Source organism: Topomyia yanbarensis, chromosome 3, assembly GCF_030247195.1.
Source record: "Topomyia yanbarensis strain Yona2022 chromosome 3, ASM3024719v1, whole genome shotgun sequence".
NCBI lineage: Eukaryota > Metazoa > Arthropoda > Insecta > Diptera > Culicidae > Topomyia > Topomyia yanbarensis.
The window spans coordinates 61,581,828-61,608,611 of NC_080672.1; the positions used below are offsets into that span (position 1 = coordinate 61,581,828).

At 41.0% G+C, this 26,784-nt stretch overlaps 1 protein-coding gene across 2 annotated transcripts; it reads left to right on the plus strand.

Annotated features, from left to right (window-relative positions):
* The first annotated feature begins 1,109 nt into the window (after nt 1–1,109).
* Nucleotides 1,110–26,481, plus strand: LOC131689217 (macoilin-1-like). 2 transcript variants are annotated; one of them, XM_058974157.1, is made up of 9 exons: nt 1,110–1,739; nt 1,902–2,184; nt 21,664–21,808; nt 21,890–22,016; nt 22,078–22,204; nt 22,271–23,761; nt 23,830–24,121; nt 24,179–24,368; nt 24,432–26,481. In XM_058974157.1, the coding sequence occupies exons 2-9, from the start codon at nt 2,108–2,110 to the stop codon at nt 24,968–24,970; spliced, it is 2,988 nt and encodes a 995-aa protein (XP_058830140.1). In that variant the 5' UTR covers nt 1,110–1,739; nt 1,902–2,107; the 3' UTR covers nt 24,971–26,481. The 2 variants fall into 2 exon arrangements, with proteins under 2 accessions (XP_058830140.1, XP_058830138.1); XM_058974155.1 differs by having other exon boundaries at nt 1,916–2,184.
* Nucleotides 26,482–26,784: the final 303 nt, after the last annotated feature.

Here is a 26,784-nt window from a genome sequence, read left to right on the forward strand (position 1 = left end):
CTTTTCATAGGTGTTTATAACACTCCTTAAATGTTTCTAGGCTTACTGAAGTCGCAGAACACTTTTCTGGGTTTAAGAACGACAAAAACTATAACAAAAAAATTGCAAAAGCTTAGCGCGCGATTTTTTTCCATCTTGCGACTTTACAAAAGATTTTCCCGAACTTTTTTTTTCGTGGACTATAGATATACATTACCACCAATTGTCGCTTAGTTGCGTTGTTTCTACTATTTCTCGTATGGTTCAGATATTCTGGTTGCAGTTGAAAACTGGAAAATCCAACCAGCAACAATCGTATTTTCTCTGGTTCCAAACAATGGAATCACGTCGGAAGCAGTGCGCTGTATTCGTACAACGATGAGCTATACAGCACACTACTTACGACATCATGGATTAGCACTAAATAGAAAAAAACGATTGTCGCTGGTTGGATTTTCCAGGTTTCAACTGTAACGATAACATAGTTTTGTAGCGAAATACTACACAAATAAAAACCTAAGGTATATTTTTGACGAACAATACTGGAAATTGTTTGTTTGTTTTCAATTGTTTGTGTTCTATTATTATACTGACAATGCTAACCCTAGTTTACTATAATTGAACAATATAATATTTATTGTTTTAAGATTGTTTGTAGGGTTAATGCTGTTGTAAAATTATATTCGGGAATGGAAGGTATTCAACCTAGTATTCTACACATCTCGACAAACATATGATTACGGCCTAAAAGCCAACTGTCAAAATCCACTTTGAATGGAAATTCCGGACAAACAGTTACACGCCAATCACAGATGTTGATAGTAAATGAAAGAGAAAAGTTTTCTCTTTCATAAACTGTTGTGAACTGTGTTCGATAAGTAACGGTTTGTCTGGAATTTCCATTCAAAGTGGATTTTGACAGTTGGCTTTTAGGCCGTAATCATATGTTTGTCGAGACATGTTCACGTTCATTAAATTTTTCACGGAATATCTAAAATATATAGTGCTTAATGCCTTTGTATTTTTTGAAGTATCATACCCCCATCAAAAATCAATCGAAACACGCAATGTGTCAAAACATATCGTTTACCTCTCAGTGCTCATCGCAGACGGAGAACTTCTGAAAAGCAACATCAGAAGAAAACATCGAATTCGCTCACGGATCGCATCAGCATCAGCCAGCCAGCTTCCATATCGAATCATCACCATCGTCACATTCGCAAGCGAGTGAAAACGGCACATGAAACGCGATTCGCCGCGGAGTGCAACCGAGAGAAAAAGACGGAAAAGTGAGAATAATTCGGCCATCAAACTACCGCGAAGGAATTAAACAGAATCGATCACAAACGGGGACGCATTCGCCTTTCACAGATCCTTATCCTATCCGTGCACAATACGGATTGGGTGGAATCGTCGGGAATGGTGTGCAGACTACTGTCCCCCCAAGTGCTATGATGTGAATGAAAGCAACGAAAAAAAACGATTGCAGTGTGTGAAAAATTCCGAAAATTGTACCCAGGAGCCCGAGATTATTATTCTTCCGCGGGGTGAAATAATCCGTACGTAGGGAAGTAACTGTTTCACTTCTTTCGAGGGTTCTTGTTACTTCCTATTCAGTTTGTGAACGAAACAATCGAGTTAAGAAGACGTGATCTGCTTGGAAGAAAATAGCTACTTTCTGCCAACTGGCAAGTCCAGAAAGACAGAAGAAAAGTGCAGGAAAATTCGTCAGCGAGTTTTTTTTCTCGGTTGAAAAGAAGGTAATTTTCTATCCTTCAGTACGACAGCGGGGAATAAACGAGTGGGTGCTGAAAGAGCAAAAATAACAAAAACTCAACCATTAAGAAGAGTCGTTCTAAATTTAACACGCGAAAATCTGAAGACGAAAACAAGGAAAAAAAATAGTTTTCCTCAATTCACAGTTTTTGTCCCGTAGGAAGCAAACGATTATCCTGCATCCACAGTAGTGAGATTTTGGAGCCTTCAGCGTTCGTGCGTGCGTGTGTGTACGTGCTCCAATTCCGGCCGAAAGGAAGAAGGGTGGAGGATTTTTCGTTGCAGCTGTTGGAACCGCTGCTAGCAACGGAACCACCACGGCGAGAAAGTAGCAGCTGGCTGAACGCGGATAATGAAGAGGAGAAATGCCGATTGTGGCAAGATTCGACGACCCATGAAGAGGAATAAAATAGCAGAACAGTTCGGAAGGTAAGTTTGGGGTCTCTGGTGTGTGGCTACGTACGCTACTGCTGTGCTGGTTTGGGGTTTAGTGGAAATCTGGTGGAAGCAAGAGTGGCGACAAGTACGGATCTCGCGATGATCCATTTACTGTTCCAGCAACAGACACGCGTGCGGTGGTAACCGAGTTGCCAGTAAGAATATTACCATACAAAAAAAGGGTATAAAATATGGGATTGTTATTTTCAATGTAAATTAGCAAAAATATTGCGTCAAGGTTAATGAATTTCTGCTTATGCAGGAGTTGAACGGCCTACTGTAATCATGAAAAACGAATTTTGTGTAATTTTTTCTTGACCTAAGTCGAGATCGTTACTAATTTTTCGCTTGAGGTCATTTGTTTGGAGCCAGTTTCGAACCTAGGGTATGCGCCACTGAACTGAAGTTCAGTTCAGTTTCGGGTTTGCTCACAGCACCGCCGTTTTGCGAGTACCCAACTCAGTCCCATTAGAAACGTTTGTTTGAAGCAACTAACCTGGGTTAGTTTCTAGGTTCTCAATCGAGAACGACATAAGCATTTTTTGTTTCGATCGAAGTGGGCTGGAAACAGTATGTATTTAGGACTAATTATATTTTTGTTCTTATAGCCCTAATTGAGCACAGCCTGCTTTTCTCTGTTTCATCTTCATCACTTCTGCCCAACCTACATATTTGGTAAACAAGTGACCTACAATGAATAATACGTTTAGGCCTTTCCTAGACTCGGCATATCGTCCTTCATCGATTCAGCCAGACGCATGGTCAGCAAAAGGTGTTCGTTTACCACCTGCCACTTACCTTACCACTGCAAATTGTAATTCGAAAATAACGGCAGTCTTGAAGATAAAGAAAAATGACACCTTTCAGTTTTACTTGCGGGAGCCGGGATGAAACCGGCTTGTTTGAATAATACTGCGAACACGATTATCGCTACACATGAAATGTAGCGATAGCGAAAAGAATATCCCTTCGTAATATATGTTAGGAGTAGACGCGTGAAATGTAATGGTTTTGTCGTTTCCAGAAATTATCTACAATAACACCTAACAGATAGAGAGGACTAGATTAGGATTGTCGATGTCATCAGTATTAGGAGCTTTGTTGTTTTGATTGGGTTATGCAGGGTGATGAGCATATTTTGATACTATTAGGTAACGTGTAACTTTGTTATGCATAACTTTAATTGTGAGTCCTACTGTGGTGGTGTGTGCGTGGAAGGTGTGACCCAGTTAAACTCATTCCGGAACCGGTTTCGATTTCTGAATGGAGTCATCATGGATTCTAAATCAAATGCAACAACCGATTCCGACTCAGAATCGGTTGTTGCATTTGATTTCGAATCCATACGGACTCCATTCAGGATTCCGAATCAAATTCCGAATGGTTTGACCGGGGACTTTTAGCGTTCGAGTTCATGGGTGCACATCTGTCCGAGGTGGCATGGGTGTTCACTAATTGTGCAATAGTGTGTGGATGTTTTTTCGAGAGTTGTCCTACTGGAGATGTACGGCTGGGATCTCAGGATTCCTTGCCAGCATCACTAGCTACAATTGCAGGCGAGACGAGAAAATGTCACCCACTAAACACTGCTTAATGATATGACTTCTATTAAAATACGTTGAAAGTTCTAATTTGTCACGCGTTGTAACGTCACGTTGAATCGTAAGCCCCAGTGTTTTGGGAAGTTCCACCATCACTACGGAAACGTCCAAACTTAATTACACATCCTCTAATCATTTTTTATAACATCGATTCATCCATTTATAACATTCTGCAGCGCAGTTATTCGTCGAGCATACATAAATTCCTAAACCCTACCCCGATCCAAACCTGGATCCTCTCCCATGGCATTTTTGTGGTCTGCGTAGACCATTCAGCCATTACCCCTGCTGTCATCGGCCTTGGACTGACTTGCGCTCTCATTGCCCCACCAAACGCTATAAAATAAAAATGAAAATGAAATAATAGCGAGACTTATAATTCTTCGTAACCGTAAAACAAAAAGTAAAGAAAATATTGAATCGCCTTCTCTCAACATTATGCTTTTGCCTTTCTCGTACAAAGGCTATACAATCACTAAAAATCGACTTTTAACCGAGGGCCGAGTGTCATATACCATTCGATTCAGTTCGTCGAGATCGGAAAATGTCTGTGTGTATTAGGGTGACAATGATTTACATGAAAAAAAAAATTTCACAACCTACACCCCCTAGCGTCGTTCCAAATCATGAAAAAAGACACTGTCCAAATTTGAGCGAAATCGGTTAACCCTAACCCCTCCCCCAACGAGCTTAAAGTTTGTATGGGATTTTTGGCCAAAATGTATGGGGAAACACTCACAGTTCACATTATCGCCCCCAGAGGTCGCAGTTAACTTCCGAACACGGACCTAGGAAGGAGTTAAGCTTTTGAAGATATGCCAAACAAGTTTGTCGAAGACTGCAAGACAATCCAACCAACCGTTAAAGAGTTATTAACGTTTAAAGTTGGATACTGCTGCTTAACATGTGCAAAGGGCGTACTCCGCTTATCTCATATATGTGACCCACATGCAAAGGTGGGGCAAGGTTAGGAAAAACTCATATATCTCTGAAACGACGAGAGAGAAAGTTATGATGTTCCACAAAGTTGTAGAGAAATAAAAGGACTTTTTGGTTTCACTGGAAAGTTTCAGGATTTCTCCGCATGGTGGCGGTAATGAGCCAAGCAATTTAAAGGGAATGCTCCTATCTGTACAGCGCTAAGAGATGGAGCATTTGGATGTTCTACAAAGTTGCAGAGTAGCAAAAATACTTTATTCTCTCATTTAAAAAAATGCAAAATTCCACCACATGGTGGCGCCAGTGAGCAAAATTATTTCAAGATAATACGCCTATCTATACAATGATAAGAGATAATGCAATCTGATGTTCTACGAAGTTGTAGAATATTTCAAAGGCTATCGTGTCTCGTTATAAAAATTGGAATTAGGCCGCATGATGAATATGAAACTAAACAAATCGCTTCTAAAGAATTTCATTTACGCCAAGTTGATACCTGTAAGTTATTTGGAAAATATACTATTTGGCAAAGCAAATTGACAGTTTACGCCGTGTTAAAATGAACAGCTTCTTGAGACACTTTGTGGATGACTTGTCAAGAGATACATCTTTGGGTACTCTTTGGAACACATGCAGAAGAATTCGAAATCGATAGGAGACGGCAGGAGATTCTAATACTGTGTAGAATATCATTCAATATGCTCCCACAACACAGTGGTCTAGAATGTGAATTTAGCAGCAATTTTAACTTTTTGCTAAAATTAAATGACTTAGCCTTACAACATGTTTGGCATAGTTGTTGTACTTTGCAATGCATTTCTTTTTGTTTTAACAGATGCTAGGGTGATTCACATTTTAGCAATTTTTAAAATAGAACTTTCAACGGTTCAAGATAGTGTTCGATGTAGAAGTTGTAGAGAAACACATTTTAAACAAATTTGCTGAAGATATGCAAGCTCTAACTTTTGTAATTTTCATTGCACGAGAAAACCAAATGTAAGCTTCAGTGTGTTCTGTAACCTTCCGCCAGCTAACAAAGCTAGTAAAACTGTGTTGGCGCACCAGCGGCTGCTCGTTCATTGGGCCACTTGCGCGACTTCCGAAGGGTTAAAAAACGGTTTTATTTCTAAAACTTTTGTAGTTTTTATTTTACACTGAAGCACCCTTTGGGCAACTCGAAATTTATTTTAGGGCGCATAATTTGCTTTAAAACATTAACTAACTACTAAATTTTTTTCGAAGTTATGAGAATTTTCATATAAAAACATTTTTAATCCACCTAACAATGTGATGATACATTTTATATAACTCTTATCACTCTATTCGAATATTATATAGATAGAGAGCATTTATAACTTGATGCTTCGCGATGTTTTTGATTACACATTCTACATGGGATAGTGGCAGGACTCAGAGAATCGCTCAAATAGGACAACATAGGACAACATCAGTGCTTGAAATCTCAAATGCTAAACCAAATAAATGAATAAGCGGAAAATGGCCCATAAAACAGACATACAAACGAATTATTGCTCTATTGATAACATATCTAAATTCTTCCATCAATGTATTGCGTGGAGAAAACTAAATTTTCCCAAAGAGGTTAAATAAATATATGTTGTGCTAAGCCCGAAAATAAAAAAAAAGTTTTTTTTGATTCAATTTGAAGTTCATACTCTCAATAGCGTTCAGCCGTTGTTCGTCTGCTAGAGTCCATCAAACATGAGGTTGATAAAATGGGGACAGACTAAATCGGGGCCTGATCAAAACAGGTCCTCAATGTATTATAATTAATAGGCAGTATTCGAAGAAGTTTCTTGGGGACGAGTGTTGAACGACTTTGTTTCTACTTACTTGGATGGCGTGGCCAGAAATTCGATTTGGTGGAAGTTTGATGAAAACTTACTGTCCAAAACGTCATCTTTGAAGTTTTAATATTATGGAGAAATAATTTTTCAAAAAATAGTAACAGAGTTCGTGTCTTTAGCGAATTTGTTGAGACTATCATTTATATTTCAGTCATGAATACTAAGTGTAGGGAGTATATCAAGTTTTAAAATGATATTTACGAAATATTCCCTAATCTTTTTTTTAAATTGCTTTCTATTGTGAGCTTCACAAAATCAAGCTTTGGATAAAATGTAAATTTTATTATTTATGAACAGTAGAAGAGATTTATCATAACAGAATAGAGATTACTGGGTAGGGAAAGTTATGAAAATTAGAGCCATAGTATTAAAGTGAGAGCAAGGATGTGAAGTAAACAGATAGGAAAACTAGAAGTGGCAGGGTCATTAGAACAGGCTTAATATCGTACGGGTATAATTTTTGTCTTTTGCTAATGAGGGTCGAGCTTAGGCAGCATAACTACGAACCACCCGAGTTCACTAGCATGTGTCTTGGTATAGGCAGACAAGTCTATCTTTACCGTGACAACCGACCCACGGCACTTCTTGTTTTCCGATCTGTTTACTTCACATCCTTGCTCTCACTTGAGTACTATGGCTATTATTTTCATAACTTTCCCTACCCAGTAATCTCTCTCTGAATGTAGTTCAAATATAAAAAAGAAAATGTGACTAACATAGTCGAAATAAAAAAGGAAATTATAAAGTAATTGAAAATTTTTAAAAGAAGTGACGAGCGAGTGAGCGATACTAGTGCATATTCGCGCGACTATACAACGGTCGGTGGTTTTCCTCATCACTCATTTGACCGTCGTTATGCTACTAGCTAGCATCGGCAGTAGCGGAGTAGAATTTTTCGTGCTATGACCCGTGCCAAACAGTTCGTAAATCCACCGGATGGAAAGCTCCCCGAAAGCAGTTTGCAACGAAGGTCGCCCGCAGAACTTCAAAATTGATCTATGCTTCCAGACCTCAACCATTATTATGTCTCCCAAGAAACCAGCATGGCCTACCTATTGTGTCTTTCATAATAAAACAAATCAATGGTTAGGAAAGTGTGTGTTGTTTTCAAGAAAGTCATAGCTTAATTTAAAAAAAAATATGATGGGCGAACAAAAGAGAGAGAAGGAATTTCAAATCAAAACTCATCATCAATTGTCGTCCTGAAAAGGGCAGGTTCTGGTTTTCTCGGCACTGTTTCGCCTGCCAACGCCTGACGGCAGAATGGCATGGCTATTAGGCAACATACCATCCTGGAAAACGGTCACGCCGGAGAGCAATGTTTTAAAATCCGGTTTTCGTCGTGTATGGTACTCTCTAATCAGAAATGAAAATAGTTGCCTCTGCTAACACAAACAGATTCACAAACCAGCCGTGTTCAGCTCACAAATAATTCCCTCTCGATATTGTAGAGCCCTTTGAGGACCCTGTACGCTCTAAACAGTTCAACACAAAATGAAACAAATCTACAGTGGACCTATATTTAAAATTTTTCATCATTTAAATGTTCGGTTGGTGCATCATATTGACAGGTCCGACCGAGATGAGCTGAATTTTTTCGCCATTTCCGAGCAGTTTTCGAGTAATTTTTCAAAACAGTTTTTCGTTATGACAACATTGTTGAACTTATTTTCGACAAAATGGCAAGAAAATTATTAATTATATGCAGTACAGCAAAAGATATAAGCGTACCAAATCTTACATGACTTTCCTACCGAAATTTTTAAAAGGGCCCGTATATTGAAAGATAAGGTGTTAGTCACGATAAAAATGGAGCTTCATTGTATAAAGGGTTCCGCCGCGGTATTGGTATTTAATTAGCCTACTTTGGGGTCCTTAAACTAATATCACTGTTGAGTTACTTAGTACTTTGGAATGGTAATCCATGTTTTCATGATCTCACATGGACTACCATTCCAAAGTTGGAATGGTAGTCCATGTGTTTGGAAGTTATGTGTGGTACCAGATGTGATGAAAAATTGACCATTAGAGTGAGACATGGTTATATGAAAAAAAAATTTGCTCAGAGTAACTTATTGGGATCCATTTAGCTCCCTCTGCAAATTTTTAGCTCGATCGGTGAAACTATATTTTTGCGCCCACTGTTTAAAGTTTACATGGGATTTCGTATGAGGAAATCGTCTTTTGCAAAATAATTCTTCCAAGAGTCGTCCGTTACTTCTCAAAAATAAATATATGTCTGATTTTTATAGGAAATTTATCAAGGAAATAAAGTCTAGAAGACCGCGAAACGATCTGAGGCTTGTTGGAAAAGTTATTAATCAAGAACCGATTGATGCTCTGAAGATCGATGAAAATTTCACTTTTCATAGCATCATTGCTGCTGACAGTCTAATTATATACAAAATTTTTAACTTTCTCTTATGTACAAAAGAAGCCTCAATTTATCTATCAAAACCCTTGCAAGGTGGCCAAACAGTATAGATAAATGATTTAGACACATTAAGAGTAAATCAAAACAAAATTTCATATAATTGGATAACCAACAGCAGTGGTGCTAGAAAAAATGATTTTTTCATCAATCGTCAGAGCATCAATCGGTTTCTGTTTAATAACTTTTTTATCAAGCGCCAAATCGTTTTGTGGTTTTCGAGACTTTGTTTCTGTGTTGAATTTCCTATAAATGACACATAACGATTTATTTTTAGGAAGCAATGGGCAACTCCTGGAGGAATTATTTAATGAAAGTTAATTTTCCCACACAAAATCCCATGTAAAATTTAAACAGTAGGTGCAAAAATATAGTTTCAGATATCGAGCTAAGAATTTGCACAGGTACCTAAAAAGCTGCTCGGAGCTGGAATCTAATTTGACTATTGTCCATCCGGAATTCAAATTGCCCTAGCACCCTTTGCTTACTGCCGAAGTATCAGTCCCGTACTCGTATAACCAATATCAATTGAGTTGGGTTCGCAGCACATGGCACGTCTCGAGGCGACCAACGAGCACCAACGGCAACAACATACACCAGATCTCTGCGGCGATAGCAAGCAACATGCGCGATGAAACGCACAAAGCAAAATGACACTACCCAGCCGGTTCAGTCTCTACTACGACAGAGCGATCGACGAGCGCCGGCAGCAATGTTGCAATTATAGCAGGAGACGATCCTTCCTTGCCGGAATAGTCGCACAAAGCAAAATTCAAATATCTGGTGATGTATCCTCCCGACTGGGCAGGCAGCGCAGCTGCCATGCACGCTTTGCTTGTTTGCAAGGTGATAGGGGATGCTGATTATAATAGAAGCACAGCGCGAATTGGATTGTAGCATACTTAGGTATTTATCCCAGGCTGCATTATTAGCGGAATGTAGTGTTTAAGTCTAGTAGTCCGCGTAAGGTGACAGAATATATTTTGAGCCCTATTCCTAAGTTATAAATGAGACCAGATATGATGAAAAAGAGACTAATCGGCATTCGAATGACCCTAGTAGTTCTCACCTATCACCAAAATATCAGCCCTGTAATCGTGCAACCAATGCCTGTCTAAATGAGTTCACGGCGCATAGAGTACGCTTCTTCTGCGGGAGGCAATCAACGAGCACTGACGCGCGGCACTGTTCATGACGTCTTTGAGGAGAGAGCGTTATTAGAACTAGTCAACAGTTGCTTCAACAAATTAAAAAAAGGTTAATAAATGAGGCAACAGGAAAAATATCAATGGGATTACAATGAAAGTCAAGAATATAAATTTTATTATAACCTGAGAGTCTTAAATCTGTAACATGTTATGTGTAATAAAACAATCTCTGCACAAGAAATAAGAGTATTATTTTAAACTAGTGTGATTCTCTAACGCTATTGTGCGGAAAAAATAGAAAACATTCAAAAGGTGTATCAAAATATATATTAATTTAAAAAAAATATATAGCACCACTATGCGGCCTAAATTATATTTATACACGAAAGCCTTTGAAATGCTCTACAACTTCGTAGAACATCAGATTGCATTATCTCTTACCATTGTATAGATAGGCGTATTACCTTGAAATAATTTTGCTCACTGGCGCCACCATGTGGTGGAATTTTGCATTTTTTAAATGAGAGAATAAAGTATTTTTGCTACTCTGCAACTTTGTAGAACATCCAAATGCTCCATCTCTTAGCGCTGTACAGATAGGAGCATTTCCTTTAAATTGCTTGGCTCATTACCGCCACCATGCGGAGAAATCCTGAAACTTTCCAGTGAAACCAAAAAGTCCTTTTATTTCTCTACAACTTTGTGGAACATCATAACTTTCTATCTCTAGTCGTTTCAGAGATATATGAGTTTTTCCTAACCTTGCCCCACCTTTTCATGTGGGTCACATATATGAGATAAGCGGAGTACGCCCTTTGCACATGTTAAGCAGCAGTATCCAACTTTAAACGTTAATAACTCTTTAACGGTTGGTTGGATTGTCTTGCAGTCTTCGACAAACTTGTTCGGCATATCTTCAAAAGCTTAACTCCTTCCTAGGTCCGTGTTCGGAAGTTAACTGCGACCTCTGGGGGCGATAATGTGAACTGTGAGTGTTTTCCCATACTTTTTGGCCAAAAATCCCATACAAACTTTAAGTTGGGGGAGGGGTTAGGGTTAACCGATTTCGCTCAAATTTGGACAGTGTCTTTTTTTCATGATTTGGAACGACACTAGGGGGTGTAGATTAGTAATTTCAAAAATGGTCGTTTTATTGTCACCCTAGTGTGTATGTATGTGTGTGTGTCATTTAAACTCACATAGTTTTCTCAGAGATGGCTGAACCGATTTTCACAAACTTAGTTTCAAATGAAAGATATAACGCTCCCATAAGCTGTTATTTTTATTGTTATTGTTATTTTTCGTTGATCCGACTTCCGTTTCCGGAGTTACGGGTTGAGAAGTGCGGTCACACGGCAAGTTCCCATATAAACTGGTATATAGCTCAAGGAATACTTCGCGCACTAAAATCCTGGAGTATTCGTGGTCGTATGATCAATATACTACAAAGCATTCTCTACGAACGGATATTCAAGTGAATAGGAAGCCATCTGTCCGATAAACATGTTTTACACTGTTACTCGCATGATGCAAGCGATCTTCGAAATAGTTCTACTTGGGTTGAAAATATTTTTACACGCGTACGGGGGAGCACGTCGTTTGCCATAAGTTCGTTTGGCGTAAGTTCATTTGGCATAATGATCGTTTGGCATTATTGTCAAACGATGCGGAAGTCGCGCAAATGGCCCACTGAACGAGCAGCCGCTAGTGCGCTAAGACGATTTCGCTAGATTTTCAGTGCAGCGTACACTTAGTGCACTAGCGCGACTTCCGAAAGGTTAAGTAAACCGGGCAAACGGGTAAATCAACACCTTGCTTGTGAACTTATTTGACATGCAGATTCAAAGAACTGCTCATGTTTGAAAGAAGGAGTCAACCCCGTAAGTTTGAGAAACCGGGCAATCGATTGTATCACCAGTTTACTAGCGGGGGCCATTTGGTAAACGAATTTAAAGAACAGCTCATGGCTGAAATAAGAATCAATCTTTATGTTTCTGGCAAATATACACATATATATTTGCCAGAAACAAGATTTGATTCTTTTTTTCAGACATGAGCAGTTCTTTGAATTTGTATAATAAAATAGCGTTCGCAAGTAAATTGGTGATCCACCCGGTTTACTCAAACATATGGGTTGATTCCTTCTTTCAAACATGAGCAGTTCTTTGAATTTATATACCATTTATAGCCCTTGGCAATATCGCATAACCGAGACTAATCATCCAAAGCGGCGCAAAGCCGCAGAGGATCTGTCGGGCGAGGTGGCCATCGACCCGCCGTCGAAAGCGGCTACCCCTCACAAGCAAACCTATGACCCACTCGTTTGCCCAAGTTTCTCAAACATGGGGACTACCAACTAGCTTTAGTCCGACGGAGCGGAGCGACTTCAGTCAGCACCATACCATACAAGCGATATGGCGTAGCCATATTAGGCGTCAACGTTTAATATAACAGACATTTCAATATATATTTCAATTTATGCCAAACGACAATTATACCAAAAGACAATAATGTCAAATGACCATTATGCCAAATGAACATTATGCCAAACGAAAGCATGTGTCACCTGCTGTTATGCCAAATGAACTTATGTCGAACGAACTTATGCCAAACAACGTGCTCCGCGCGTACGGTTTTTTTTCCTTGTGGTACATGGACGCAAAACAGTTGCAAGCCGCGAAAGGAACTGTCATCAGCGAATGATCCAAAATCAACAGCCTTATGGCCGAAACATACCAGAAAAGTCATACAGCCTCAGAAATTTTAAGGAATACCAAACCAGCTTGTGACTTTTGCGGTGGTTCCCACCGTGCTCTACCTTAATTTCTTTGTCCACATCTCAGAAGAGAGAAAAAGTACGAATCGCGCTGGGCTTTGCTACAACTGCCTACGAAAAGGACACTTCACCAGAAGTTGTTCTTCCACCAAGTCGTGTCGCAAGTGTGAGGCTCGTCACCACACTTTGTCGCATGAAGATGTGGCGCCAATTCCAGAGCGTGACGTTCAACCCAAAGCATCGTTGGTAACCAAAGCGCCTTAACTGCAAACCACCATCCATCGAAGAACCGAAAGCATCCACTACGATAGACCACCAAGTACCTTCATCCTGCTCCAGTTATTTCGTCACCAGCGCGAAAACCGTACTGCTGCTCATCGCAATGGTAGATACCATTGACAAACACGACCAACCTCGTCCCTGTCCCTTCCCCCTCGATAGCGGCTCCCAAGTAAACTTTATTACGGAGGACATGGTCAAGCGTTTAGGTGTCCAGAAGCAGCGAGCTAACGTTCCCATTGCCGGAATCAAAGAGTCACGTTCGTGACAAGGTGATGATCAAATTCCGATCCAAAGTGTCTACATTCCTCTGCAATCTCCAGTGTCTGGTCAGTCACAGTGACTGGAAAAATCCCCACCACCAAGATTGACGTCAGTGAACGGCGCCTTCCGGAAGGAATAGTCCTAGCCGATCCAGCGTTCCACACTCCCGACAAGGTAGATATGCTGATCGGTGCAGAGTGGTTCTTCGACATGCTGAAGCCAAGTCATCTATACCTGTCCGACAAGCTGCCACAGCTGCGAGAAACTCACCTAGGGTAGATTGTGGCCGGTGTCCTTAAAGAATCGTACGTCGCCGACGCTCCAGTGCAGAGCACTCCAACCTGGTCTCCATCGAAGAGATCGAAACCATGATGGACAGCCCCAAGCTCTCCAGAGAAGAAGTAGCCTGTGAATCCCACTTTCTGTCTACATATAAACGAGATCCGACAGGGAGGATTGTGGTAGAACAACCATTCAAAGAAACCATTGCCAAACTGCAGCACGATTGCCTGAAGCAATTTCTGAAGCTAGAGAAGAGATTGTTACGTAACCCCGAGCTTCAGACCACTGGGTCACATTGAATTCATCCGAGAATACGAGACTCTCGGTCATTGCAATGAAGTGATCGAATCAGAAAATTTTTTACCTGCCACATCACGCCGTTTTGCGTTCCTTCAGTTCAACCACTAAACGTCGAGTGGTGTTCGATGCCAGTGAGAAGTCGTTCCCATCCAATCTTGCGTTGAACGACGTACTTCTCGTCGGTCCGGTAGTGCAAAGCGAGCTGTACTCCATCATGCTTCGATTTCGCAGCCATAAAGTAGCTTTCACAGCAGACATTTCCAAAATGTATCGTCAGATTCTGATGGTAGCTGAACATAAACACTATCAAGGAATCTTTTGGCGTGAACGAACGTCGCAACCGTTGCGTGTACTAGACTGGAGCTCATCAAGGTTTTAGGTCTGCTCTGGGATCCAGAGGCAGATGTACTACTCCTCGCGAACCAGTTCATGTCAGTGACAAGAGACGTTGTGACCAAGCGAGTGATCTACGCCGAAGACGCCAAATTTTTGGGATCCTCGAGGATTGTACTCACCAGCTATTCTGCCTATAATCGCAAGTCACGTTAAACATGGGACTGACTTGCGATTATGGGCAGTATTGTCATCGCCAAACTTCAAGCGCAACGTCTGTGGAGCATTAAGGCAGACCGGGATGACCCGGTCGACGAAGAATTTGCACAACAGTGGCAAGAACTCCATAGTTCATTGTTACACCTCAAATAAATCCCAATTCCTAGATGAGCATGAATTTTCTAGAAGTCGTTCTATGGTGCGACAGTACACTTTTTATAGCCTGGATCAAAAAAAAACGCTAAACAAACTTGAGTTGTTTCTTCCGTAATCGCATTGCGTTAATCCAAGAGGAAACCGATGGTTTCAGATGGGAGTACATCAATACCGTTTCCCGTGGTCAGCTTCCCGAGATCCTCAGTAGAAACGACCTCTGGTGGCACGGTCCTGAATTCCTCGCCTACGTAGTCTATCAGATTCAACCGCCTGCAGCCGTTCCAGATACAGATTTGCCAGAAATGAAAGCAGTCCTAGCCGCACCCACTGTGAAAATCGAACCAATTTTCAATTTTTTCTCGATACATTAGCTTTCGAAAACTGCAACGAGTCATCGATTACATCCTGCGGTTCGTCGACAGCTGGCGTAAGAAATCTGTCGAACATGAAACTCGTCGAAATTTGACCGTCCGTAAACTGCACAAATCGAAGGAGGCTATAATCAAAGCGATCCAAATCGTTCACCTGGGGGATGAAATTCAGCGAGTTATACAAACGAAGGTTCATCAGTCGCAGAGGATGCATTCAAGAATTGCATTCCGACAACGCCACGAATTGTAAGGGAGGAAACCACGAAATGCACAAGCTCTACAATCAGTTTCGTGATCAGCAGTTCGAGCAGTTTTGCCACACACGAGAAATCGAATGGTTACTAGGTTACCCAGGTTCCAAAAATGCAATTTTGTTAGTAAAAGGAAACCAGTCAACAAGAGTGACAAAAAATCTTTTGTAAATTATCTTATGAGCTTTGGGACTACGTAAACTTTAAGATTTTTTGTAACATAAATAAAAAAAATGAACTGTTATGTGTCCCGCTGCCCGTCTCGACTAGTCGTTTAAACTATTCTCCCAAGTTGGGTGATATTTTTAAACTCAGTTTCTAGCAGCCGCCAAGTTGATCTATCTAAGTCGAAACACAATTCTCAATTTGCCTCCTATGAAGCTATCTCAAAATGATCCGGATTATACTTTTTTATCTTTAATCTTTTGCAGGACCAATGTATTACCGCTCTTCGAATGTATTCTGTAGTTCTGAAACATAATGCAATTAAAATTTGCAGTGGATTCTGAAACTCCTTCAAATTTTTCATTTACATAACTTAATAGGTTTATCCTTAAAATTTACTTGAAAGGTTTACCCGAAAATTTCAATGTACTCGAAGAACATTAGATACAGAAAGGAGGCTGCTAATTACAATAGATTACTTAATTTTACGTTAAATTTTCAGCCAGATAAACTGATCGGGCAGCTTGATACAGACAAGGAACATGACAAACATAAGTGCAAAATGCGTGGACACGTGGCGACATAACCAGGAAGGAATTCTAGTGATATGGGAGAACTCACTCTCTTCTAGCATCTGAGCTAGTCACTGCAAATAAAGTATCAGATACAGGGTACGCGCGCGATTATTCAAGAATACATGCAAATGTGCGAGTGGACATACGGTTACAATGCGCGAATTTATACGCGCGACGTTACATAAATGCGACACACACTTTAACATACAAACGTTCGAGCCCTTCGCTATCATCCGCGCACACCTACGCCTGTGATCTTGCGAACAGGATAGCATCCCAGTGACTAAGTGAACGTTTTAGCACTTATAAATTTACAAACTCTTTTTGTCAAGAATGAATCTACAAAACGCTCGCGGATCATGAATTGGTTACGTCCGGAAGTACCTCCTCGCGGCCCTAGCAGCCTAGGCCCAAGCTTTCAGTTGAGAAAAAATGATGCTCATATCCACCAGACAAGACTTTCCACGATGACATGACTTGGAACTCTAGTGAAAGAGTTGACTCTCTTCTAGCATCTGAACTATAAACTGAAAATGAAGTATCAAATTCACAGTCCGCGCGATCTTCCAAGAACACACGCGAATATGCGAATAGACACACGATTATAAAATCGAATTTTTTCCTTTTTTATTAACGACTTATAGTGAGTCAATCTTTTTCCTTTTTTATATTGTAACTACATATAATTAGCAAGGGACTGGAAGGTGAAGTATTTTTTAAATATTAAGAGCCATAGTTCCCAAGGAAGAGCAAGGATTTGAAGTAAGAAAGTTTAGAAAATCCGGGAGTAGGGTCAATGAACAAGCTTAGTGTTTCCCGGCTACTTAACTCTTTGTCTTCTGCAACGCAGGAGTCAGGATCTTTTGGCATTAAATGCGAATCACCTGAGTCTGCGGCATGTCCGGACAAGCGTAAAGTCAATTTAATGACTTATGCTGTCGGAACCGACAAAAAAACAAAAAAATCGAATTTATACACGCGAAGTTACATGCTAGCACACGCGACAAGCAAACGACCACGTGATCGAACACGTTAACATACAAACGCCTGAGCCCTTCGCGCTGATATACTTCTAATCCGGTTAACGCGGTCTCAAGCACACACAAATGAACGTTCATTCCCACGCGATCGTAAAGTCCATACGCCCGCACAACTGAACCGTGCACTCAATATCACAATCGGAATCACGGTCCGCTGCAATTGATTTTAAGCAGTGTTTTAGTGTGTAACATTTCCCGTCGTCTGTCAGTAATTGTAATAAGCGATCTGACGGGAAGCCCTTCCGCGTACCTAGCTCTACAGCTCCAATAGGACAACTTTAAAAAAAAAAATTAAAATATCTTGAAATCTTACAAATTTTGGAAATTTTGGGTTACGAGCATTTTGATTAGAAATCAGAATCGTATTGTGTAATTAAATTATGTTTTTATCAGCCAGTTGAAATTTAGAAACATGTTTAATGCTGTTGCAAAAAAAATATTGTTACCAATTACTTTTCCGCGATGCAACCGCATTAAATATGTTTTCATTCTCTCCAGACTTTCGTTGACAAAAATAAAAGTTTTTAAAAATGAGTTTTTTGTAGTATTAGTTTTTAATAAAATTTTTAATTTTTTTTGAAAGCTCACAACTTTTTATTCAGTTGTTTTTTTTGCGAAGAAAAGATTATTCCCTGTAACTTTTTCTCGGAGCTTTTTTGCTGTGCAAAATACAGATCTCTAATTTTTTTAAACTCTTAGGGCCTTTTAAAATATTGCTCTCGAATCAAAATGCTTTGCTTTGTTGTGCAAAATGCTTGGAACCCATGCTGGTAAAACGTCATGATTTTAAAGATTTTTGGGTGAATCTTGGAGGAATTACTGTATTATAGAATCTATCGAGAAGTGTCGATTTGAACATCAGTTCGGATCAACGAAAAAGTTATCTTACTTCAGTTCTTGCCGAAGTGATCGTTTAGAGATATGTCAATATGAAAAACAAAAGTGGAATTCTGGTCAAATAACCTGACTTCGAGTCTTTTCGTATTAGCCCGACTTTTTGGAATATTCACTTATAGGTTTCAGAGCTTAGGCTCTATCCAATCCCATCATATCAGGCATTCAATAATGATAATTTTCGATACATTGCGCCAGGCAAATAAAATCATTTTGCAGAATAATCTACAACATGTCGCTGATTGTGACCGAGTTAGAATCAAATTCAATATCCTTGTGTTTATTGATAATGGCAAAATCGAGATTTGACTACACGATATGGCACCTCAAACTGGCGATACGGCCTTTAAAAGTGTAGCTGTATAGAAAAGTGGATGTAGCTCGTCGTAGATTATTCTGTCACATCCTGCGAAGCCGAGCGATCTGCAATTCCATGTTCCGAGTTTCCAATCGTGATCCTTTATTCGTCGCCTGGGTCGTTGCCGATTGTTCTGGGTCGTATTCTCTTCTGTATTGTTCGTTATGTGGGTTTTTAAGGGGCGGCTTATAGGGCCTACGCCAACCACCTGTCTCGCCGGTGGGCCGTCGTGCCAGGACTGCTTAAGGTCCCACCTGGACACCAGGACAGGTTTACACCTTCCGAAGAATGGAAGACGGCACATGGTGACGGCGAATGAACCATGAGTTGCATCAGCTGTTGGGGGAGCCGCCCATCTGTCATACCGCGAAAATCGGACGACTACGGTGGGCCGGGCACGTAGCCAGAATGTCGGACAATAGCCCGGTGAAAACAGGTCTCAATTGCAATCCGACCGGTACAAGAAGACGTGGCGCGCAGCGAGCACGATGGATCGACCAGGTGGAAGACGATTTGCGGACCCTTCGCAGACTGCGTGGCTGGCGACGCGCGGTCATGGACCGAGTGGAATGGAGGAATCTTTTGTATACGGCACAGGCTACCTCGGCCTTAATCTGTTAATAAATAAATAAAATAGAAAAGTGGAATGGGTTACAAAGGATACACGCAGAAACTAATTATTTCTAGATACTTCAATGGTGATTATGCGGTAAGTTTGCGGTCTGATCCGACAATACAGTTCCATGCTTTGCAGTTATCAATGACAGATTCCTACCTCCTCATTCTATGAAGAAACGGCTCACTATCATAAACCGTAGACAGCAGTCCCTAAGAAAACACATCTTCGACAATCAATACCAATGTACGGTCTTCAATATTGCCGCCTGATCCCCAAATGGTTGCCAACTTTGTGACAGTTGATCAAGTAATAACGACAACTGCAAAGCCGCAAAAACTGTGTGCAATAACTCCAAATCAAAAACCAGAGTTTTCAGTGAGGACGAAAATTCCAAAGAGGACGAATCCACATCTGTAATTTGTAATGGCCAGAAGTAAGAAAGAAGATCCTCCCGCGATCTTAATGTATTGTAGAACGACCTTAGAGAAAAAATAATACTTCCAAGATGGAGTCCCGCTACGGAAAAGGATTTCCATGTACCATAGCAAGTTACGTGCACTTTTGTACCAATAAAACAGAAATTCTGTGCTACCTCACTTATGGTTTTTTGGACTTGGGGTCTAATCGGTGCTAATACGGTGGCATTTACTGATGAGATGAATTCGAAACGCAAAATCTCCCATTTTGCATTTTATTTTTAATTCATCGATTTGTGTAGTACTCTGTTAACACGTACAGCTTTTTTGTGCATTTGAAGTAATGAATACATCCTCTTTATTACAAGATTCAAATTTGAAAAAAATCAGCGAATGTTTCAGGTCTTTGGTTTTTGCATTCAGATCGAAATCGAATTTCATAATTTCGGGATTGGATGGTCGTGGATATTTAAATTCGAAACCTAATCATTTTTATTTCAATGTTCTAGGCAACGTAACAGTCTATTATAATTTCGAAGTTCATTTCGATAGTAGTGTCTACTTTTCTAAAGAAACCCATATAATTTCAAAGACCTTCCTGCATGACAAGAAACTTCAGTTCGGTTTTGAACTTGACAAGCAAAATTGTAATTATAAAACAATTTTTCATTGTGTTTTAAAAGCATAATGCAAAGAACGAAACGATGTCGCGGAATGGACGAGCTAGACTTTGATTGTAAACTTAATATAGTTTGGTTCCATGAACACGCACTGCTGTTTAAATAACAAATGCACATGGAGGAAACCGATCAGAACACTAACACAGGAACTCTGACATCTATGTAGTTTCTGTGCTCCATCACTCACATTGAATCCAGAAAATATTACGATTATGGAGGTTTCAACATTAGGGTTATTTGCCTCATTTCTCGGGTTAGAAAAATTTCTACTGAAAAAGCTCTAACCCTGTGTGCGGGGTTGGAGATCGAACCAATCGCTTTAATAACTACAATATGCTAACCCTTAAAATCATTGTTGAAAATAAGGCCTGTAGTAAAATATAGTAAACATGAGAAATACTAGACAGTCATCTTTTGTGTTTTTAATTTTGAGATAAAATGTGTATGGATTTTTCCTAGCCCACAGTTGGTCAGCTTAATCATGAGTAACTGGACGAGTGAAGGCATTTCAAAGTTTTGCAAAAAGAATCTCCATAACAATTTTGGAAAATATTTATCCCGGACACACCATGATATTTGCTCGAACCGAATGACCATCTGGTTCGACTCGAACAGATCACACCGACCCGAAAAGGTTACTTAACATTTCTAGAAGCTAATGTGCTTGGTTGAGTTCAACAATCATAAAACCATGTCCTGAATAATGATCTATCTCTTAGGTGCCAGGCCTACACTCCTTTCCTGAGCTAGCCTCAAGCCCAAGGTCAGATGACAACTAGCAGGATCCACATGCCCCCATCCAGGTGAATTGCTCTATCTACTTGCCGGTAGGAGCACACATCCACCAACCAGGCAAGAAGACTTTCGAATCAATGGGAATGAACCATGCCAGTCGAAAGCCACAGATCCAGTACCATCCCGTATAAAAAGTTTAGCTTGAGCTGAAATTGGATATGTGTTAGTGTGTCTTAGATTTCATTTCAGTGATATTAAGTGTCTCATTCCCTCTTGCAAAACTCAGTTACCGTTGCTTATATCTTCCGGCATTTCGACGCCGTCGGTCGATCGTCTCATGGAATAGAGATCTCTCTCTCTCTCTCATCGAATTCACCATTTCCTTCGGAATTCGTATATGTGATGCTTAAGAAGCTCTACTGACGCGAATACCAACTATTTGAAGCGAAGACATTATATATTTTCATACATATTTCCTAATCTTATAATCTGCAACCTTAATTGACCCCCTTCGACACCAGTTTGGTCTAACCAAGCCGTAACGCGGGTGGCGGCGTGAAAACTGCCAAATAGGGGTTGAGAACAGCTTGAGCCAAATATATGTGATCCAAGACTGACTTGGATAGTCCATCGAGCCCACCTTACATACCTTACATAGCTAAACTCACTGTTCTCCATTCAACCACAAAAATATTACCTATTGATAACAAAATCGAATCCTGTGAAGATAAAACGACTCACGCTCAATATGTGTTTTTTTTTCTTTTCAGCAACACCCTGCTATACATCAAGTTCTTACTATTATGGGCGTTCGTAATCACCGCTGACTTTCTGTTGGAGTTCCGCTTCGAGTTTCTGTGGCCATTCTGGCTACTTCTGCGTTCAGTCTATGACTCATTCAAGTACAAAGGACTGGTAAGTGTCTCGTCGCACTCAAACCGATTCAAAGATTCAATATCTCTACTTGAACGATACTGAGAATCTATTTGCACGCAGGCTTTTTCGGTACTGTTCGTGTGCATTGCCATCACTTCCGATCTGGTGTGCTTGTTCTTCATCCCAGTGCAGTGGCTGTTCTTTGCGGCCAGCACCTACGTTTGGGTGCAGTATGTTTGGCATACGGGTTGGTTCTACCTGTTCACGGGGTTAGTTGACCGTATTATAACCTGCTGTTTTCTTTTCAGATAAAGGTATCTGCTTGCCAACCATAATTCTTTGGATACTTTTTGTCTATCTAGAAGCTGCCATCCGATGGAAGGATAGCCGGAATATTCCACATCTAGATCTGTGTCGGCCATTTGCGGCTCACTGGTAATAACTGTCGAAGCACTCCGAAGCTCTAATATCTCTTATCTATTATGGTCTATTATCTTTCAGCATTGGCTATCCGGTAGTGACACTTGGGTTTGGCTTTAAAAGCTACGTCGGTTACCGAATAAGGCAACGGAAGCAGCGTGAAGTTGCCAAGGACAATGACTTCTATATGCAGCTGCTGCAGGAAGCACTGCCCAAGGAAGAAAACGCTGCCAGCAATGGTGCCAGCGAAGTGAATCCCGACCATCCGGATCATCAACTGGCTCCGGTTTCACAGCCAAAAGAACTTGCCGTAACGGTAGTCAACAACACCAGCAGCAACAGTTGCAATAGTGTCAGCAGCACCAGCAGCAGTGGAGGCGACAGAGGAGGTCATAACAATCACCATCATCATCATAATAGTAAGAACGCTCAAAGTCACAGTAAATCACAAAGCAGTATGCTATCCACGAACCAGGTTAATGGTCATGCCGGAACAGGATCCAATCTAACGACAGCGTCCGGGAACAGTGCAACCGTAAGCGCGATGAACGGCAGCGCCAATCACTCGAAGCATCTGCATCGGAAGAGTTTAGACAAGGAAAGCTCCAGCTCACTAAGCGGGAAAGCTAACAGTTATTCATATCATCAACAGCAGCAGCAGCAAAATAACAGCACCAGTAGCACTACAAAGGAAATCTCGCGATCTAGCGATAGCCCGCAAACCAATGGTGCTGCCATGTCTCCGAAGGAGAAAAAAGACTGCGACTCATCGGGGCTTCAAAAAGCTCAATTTGATAGTCTCTCTTCAGTAAGTTCTCAAACCAACGGCAGTAGTACCAAATCTACTCAAGCCGTCGATAGCATACATGACACCAGCGGGAGTCGGAGCAAACACCAGCAAAACGGGCACGTGGTTAACTACGACATGGAACTGCAACAGACACAGATCCAACCTCCACAGCCACAGCAGAACCACGTCGATAACGAGCCTCCAGCAGAGCCAAAATCTAATCGCGCTGGTCGAAAGAATCGTGTCAAGCAGAAGGAAAATACCAATCACCTAGCAGCGGTTCGGCTAGCGGCAACTCTTGCACTAGCATCTTCAATAACAACTCTTACGACAACGACTGCCGCATCCGCGGTACCCACGACGACGACGACGACGACTTCGCCAGCTTCAGTAACTTCCAAGGACAATCTTTTGCAGAACCACGAACAGTCACATACCACAGCCGGAAACAACAACACTGGTTCGAACAATAATCAAAATGGCACCGAGAGTACAACCACCGGTTCTACGGCGGCGGTGGGTTCAAGTACTACCCAAACAATCACGACGGCAACAGCAACCACGACGACGACGACAGTACCAGAACCCACTGCCGTACCTCCAGTGGTCAAAGTCTGCGACACCTGCAGCCGGTTTGAAGCAGAAATGAAAAAACTACGCTCTGAAATTGGCAGTTTGAAGCAGAGCGAGAACGAGACACGGCAATCCTACGACTCCGTCACAAACAATCTGAAATCATGTTTGCAGGCCAAACAGAAGGACTGCGATGAGTTGAAGAACAAGTATATTTCGTTATTGTTATTCTTTCGATCAGTGATTCCCATTGACTAATTTCTATTTCGTCCCGTAGATACCAAGACCTGGCGACGCAGCGTCAACAGGAGCGACAAAGTCTGCAGACTGTCGAACGACGGCTGGGCGAAGAGCGACGCCACCGGCAATCGCTCGAATCGCAGCTACAGAACGAACGAAAACACCGGAAGCAAGCGGAGGACAAAGCCGCCCGGGCTGATTGTGGTGAGGCGTGCAAGCAAAAACGACAGCAGATGGACATGGAGATACAGAAGCTGCGCCGAGATCTAAAGAGCACGGAGGACGCGAAGCATAATGCCGAAAAACAAACTCTCAACTTTGAGCAGGAGGTGAGCGTTATAGAATTTTGAGTTATCAAACTGGTCAACGTTTCAATCCTTCCACAGATGCGTAAATTTGAGGTGCAATTGAGGAACCGGGAGTCCCAACAAAGTGCTGAAGTACTTATGTCAGCACTCGCGGCAATGCAGGATAAGAATGCTACCCTGGAAAAGAACCTTTCGGCTGAAACGAGAGTTAAGCTGGACTTATTCTCGGCCCTCGGTGATACCCGACGGCAGCTGGAAATTGCTACCTGTAAGCAACATCCTTCTTTTATCCTTAAGACAGCAAAATATGTTGGTTCTTGTTAACTTGCAGGTTCACTTCGCACTAAGGATAAGGAGGTTCTAGATTTGAAAGCAAAAATTGTTCAACTGCTGGCGGTGATGCCAGCGATGCCAAACGATGCGCTTTGTCTGTCTGGCCCTGGGCCTTCGTCCGGCGGTGGTGGTGGAGTTGGATCGCATATGCGACTGTCCGATGCACCACAGTTACTCTCTCAGTCCGCACTGAATGGGATTACTGGTCAGGCTAGTCCGATGTCGCACATGGTAATGAATAATCCGCCGCTGATCAGTCAATTAAGCAACCTAGGTGTGCTGACATCCACCATTACGACTGCGTCGGCTGCCATGTCTGCTGGCTGTGCTCCCGCGAACGTCATGTCAGGTAGTGGAATGGTTCCTCCTTCGATGCAGCAGACGGGCCCCGGTATTGTTGCTGTATCCGCTGCCGGCTCCAATGGCCAAATAGTACAAATGCAAAACTCAAACAACTGTCCCTCCAATCTGGATCCGAACGCGTCTGTCTACACACCCAAGAACTGCTCGTCGATGGTCGGTGGTGCTGAGGCCTGACCAGCGGCGTTGGAATTGCAACAATTCCTACCAATCAGCAGCAATTGTACACCGTTTCCCAGTCTTGATCTAATCAGCAGTTCTGGTACCAATCAGTTCGCCTCCGCACAGCAATCTCTTCTGCAAACACAACAGCAACAGCAGCAGCAAGGTCATCCTTACTCCTAATATGGGACAAGGGTTCCCGCGCGAGTGTTCCACTTTGATCTCAAAAAAATCTCCGAAGTGTGCGGTTTAAGCAAGAGATCCATTAAACAACAAAATGTTCCTAGTCTTTGTGTTTTCCTACACATTCACCAGAAGCTTCAAACTGAACCTGCTGCGATTTGTTTGCATAGGAAATACTTTTTTCTCGTAGTCATCTTTCGTTTTGCTTTGCTTCGAAATTTTCAAACATGTCATGATTTGGATAAGATGAAACGATTATCGCTTGAATTTAGTTTTGTCTGTTCAACAGAAAAAAAAACACAAAGTACTATCCAACAATTTTGTACGTATTACAGGATATTTATTGATCATTGTCCTGCGATTCATATGCATTACACGATATGGACGTACTTTTTTTATTTTTTGTGGTCGAACAAAGTTGTGATGAGTTTCCTAGCACATACATGATACATAAGTCAGCAAGAATTCTAATTTGTCTCTGTGCGCTCTCTCTCTCTCTATCCTGACGATGCTAGCATCGAATAAGGAAGGAACGTTAAAGTGAATTAAATTTATCAAAATAATAAATGAGAAGAAGAAACAAGAAATGTTGTGATATTCATATTACTTAAAATTAATGATTTAATTTTTTAATTTTTAAAATTGTAGCTTATTATTTATATAAAATCGATAAAAGGAAGAAAAAAGTAGCTCCTAATTTTATCACTCGCGTTAGCCGACAATTATTATGAGTATGATTAAATTGCAACGTAATGGATCTGCTGATCGAAAACATCATACAGACGCGAAGACAGAGCTTAAACATTTCAACCGGAAAAGTTTTAAACCCAAACTGAAAAAATCGTCAAATTTGAGAAATTCGCGCGCATTGAACCGGAACTCGTAACTGATAGGACAGGAGATTAACTAAAACCTATCAGCGCACCATTTGCAGTGTTTAAAATCTCATTAAGAATAACCGACGGGAACGACGACAGTCAAGTTTGAGTATTGCATTGTAAGTACTTTCCTATAAAACTGGTGTAGATAATGACATCAACTTCAGAGTTCAGTCAAAGAAGGAAAACTGCAAACATACAATCTATTTTAAGCTTGAACAAGGACTTTACTGTAGAGATTGTCAGAAACAGAAATAAACACATCCACTCATGAACAATGATGATAAAAAACAAATTCTTTGAAAACAGATGAAATCCAGGAGAAAACATACGCTGTCACATATAAATAGAAGAGGATAACGTAGACTCTTTTGAGACAGCAAATGAAATGATGATAATGCAAAATATGCAGAAAAGAAGTATGATGATAAGAATAAACTGAAAAATGCAAGCTAAACCCGTTCATTCACTGACTGTAGTTGAGCTATAATTTTCTGCGATATCCGAAATACTAGTGGGTAGCTTTATGAAATGTTATGATTGTTTCATATGACCACTTCCTGAGTAAGAAAACCGTATTCCCTGTTGGGCGCTCTTGTTCTCTATCACCTATCATGTGCTTTCAGCCTTATCCTGTATTAAATCGAATTGATTTTTGAATAAATGTTATGTCAGTGATGAAAATTTGGTGGAAATCATCATCACCCATATTCTTGTCTACGACGAATGCGAGATTCGAACGAAAGTGGTTCCTATTCTCGTTTACGA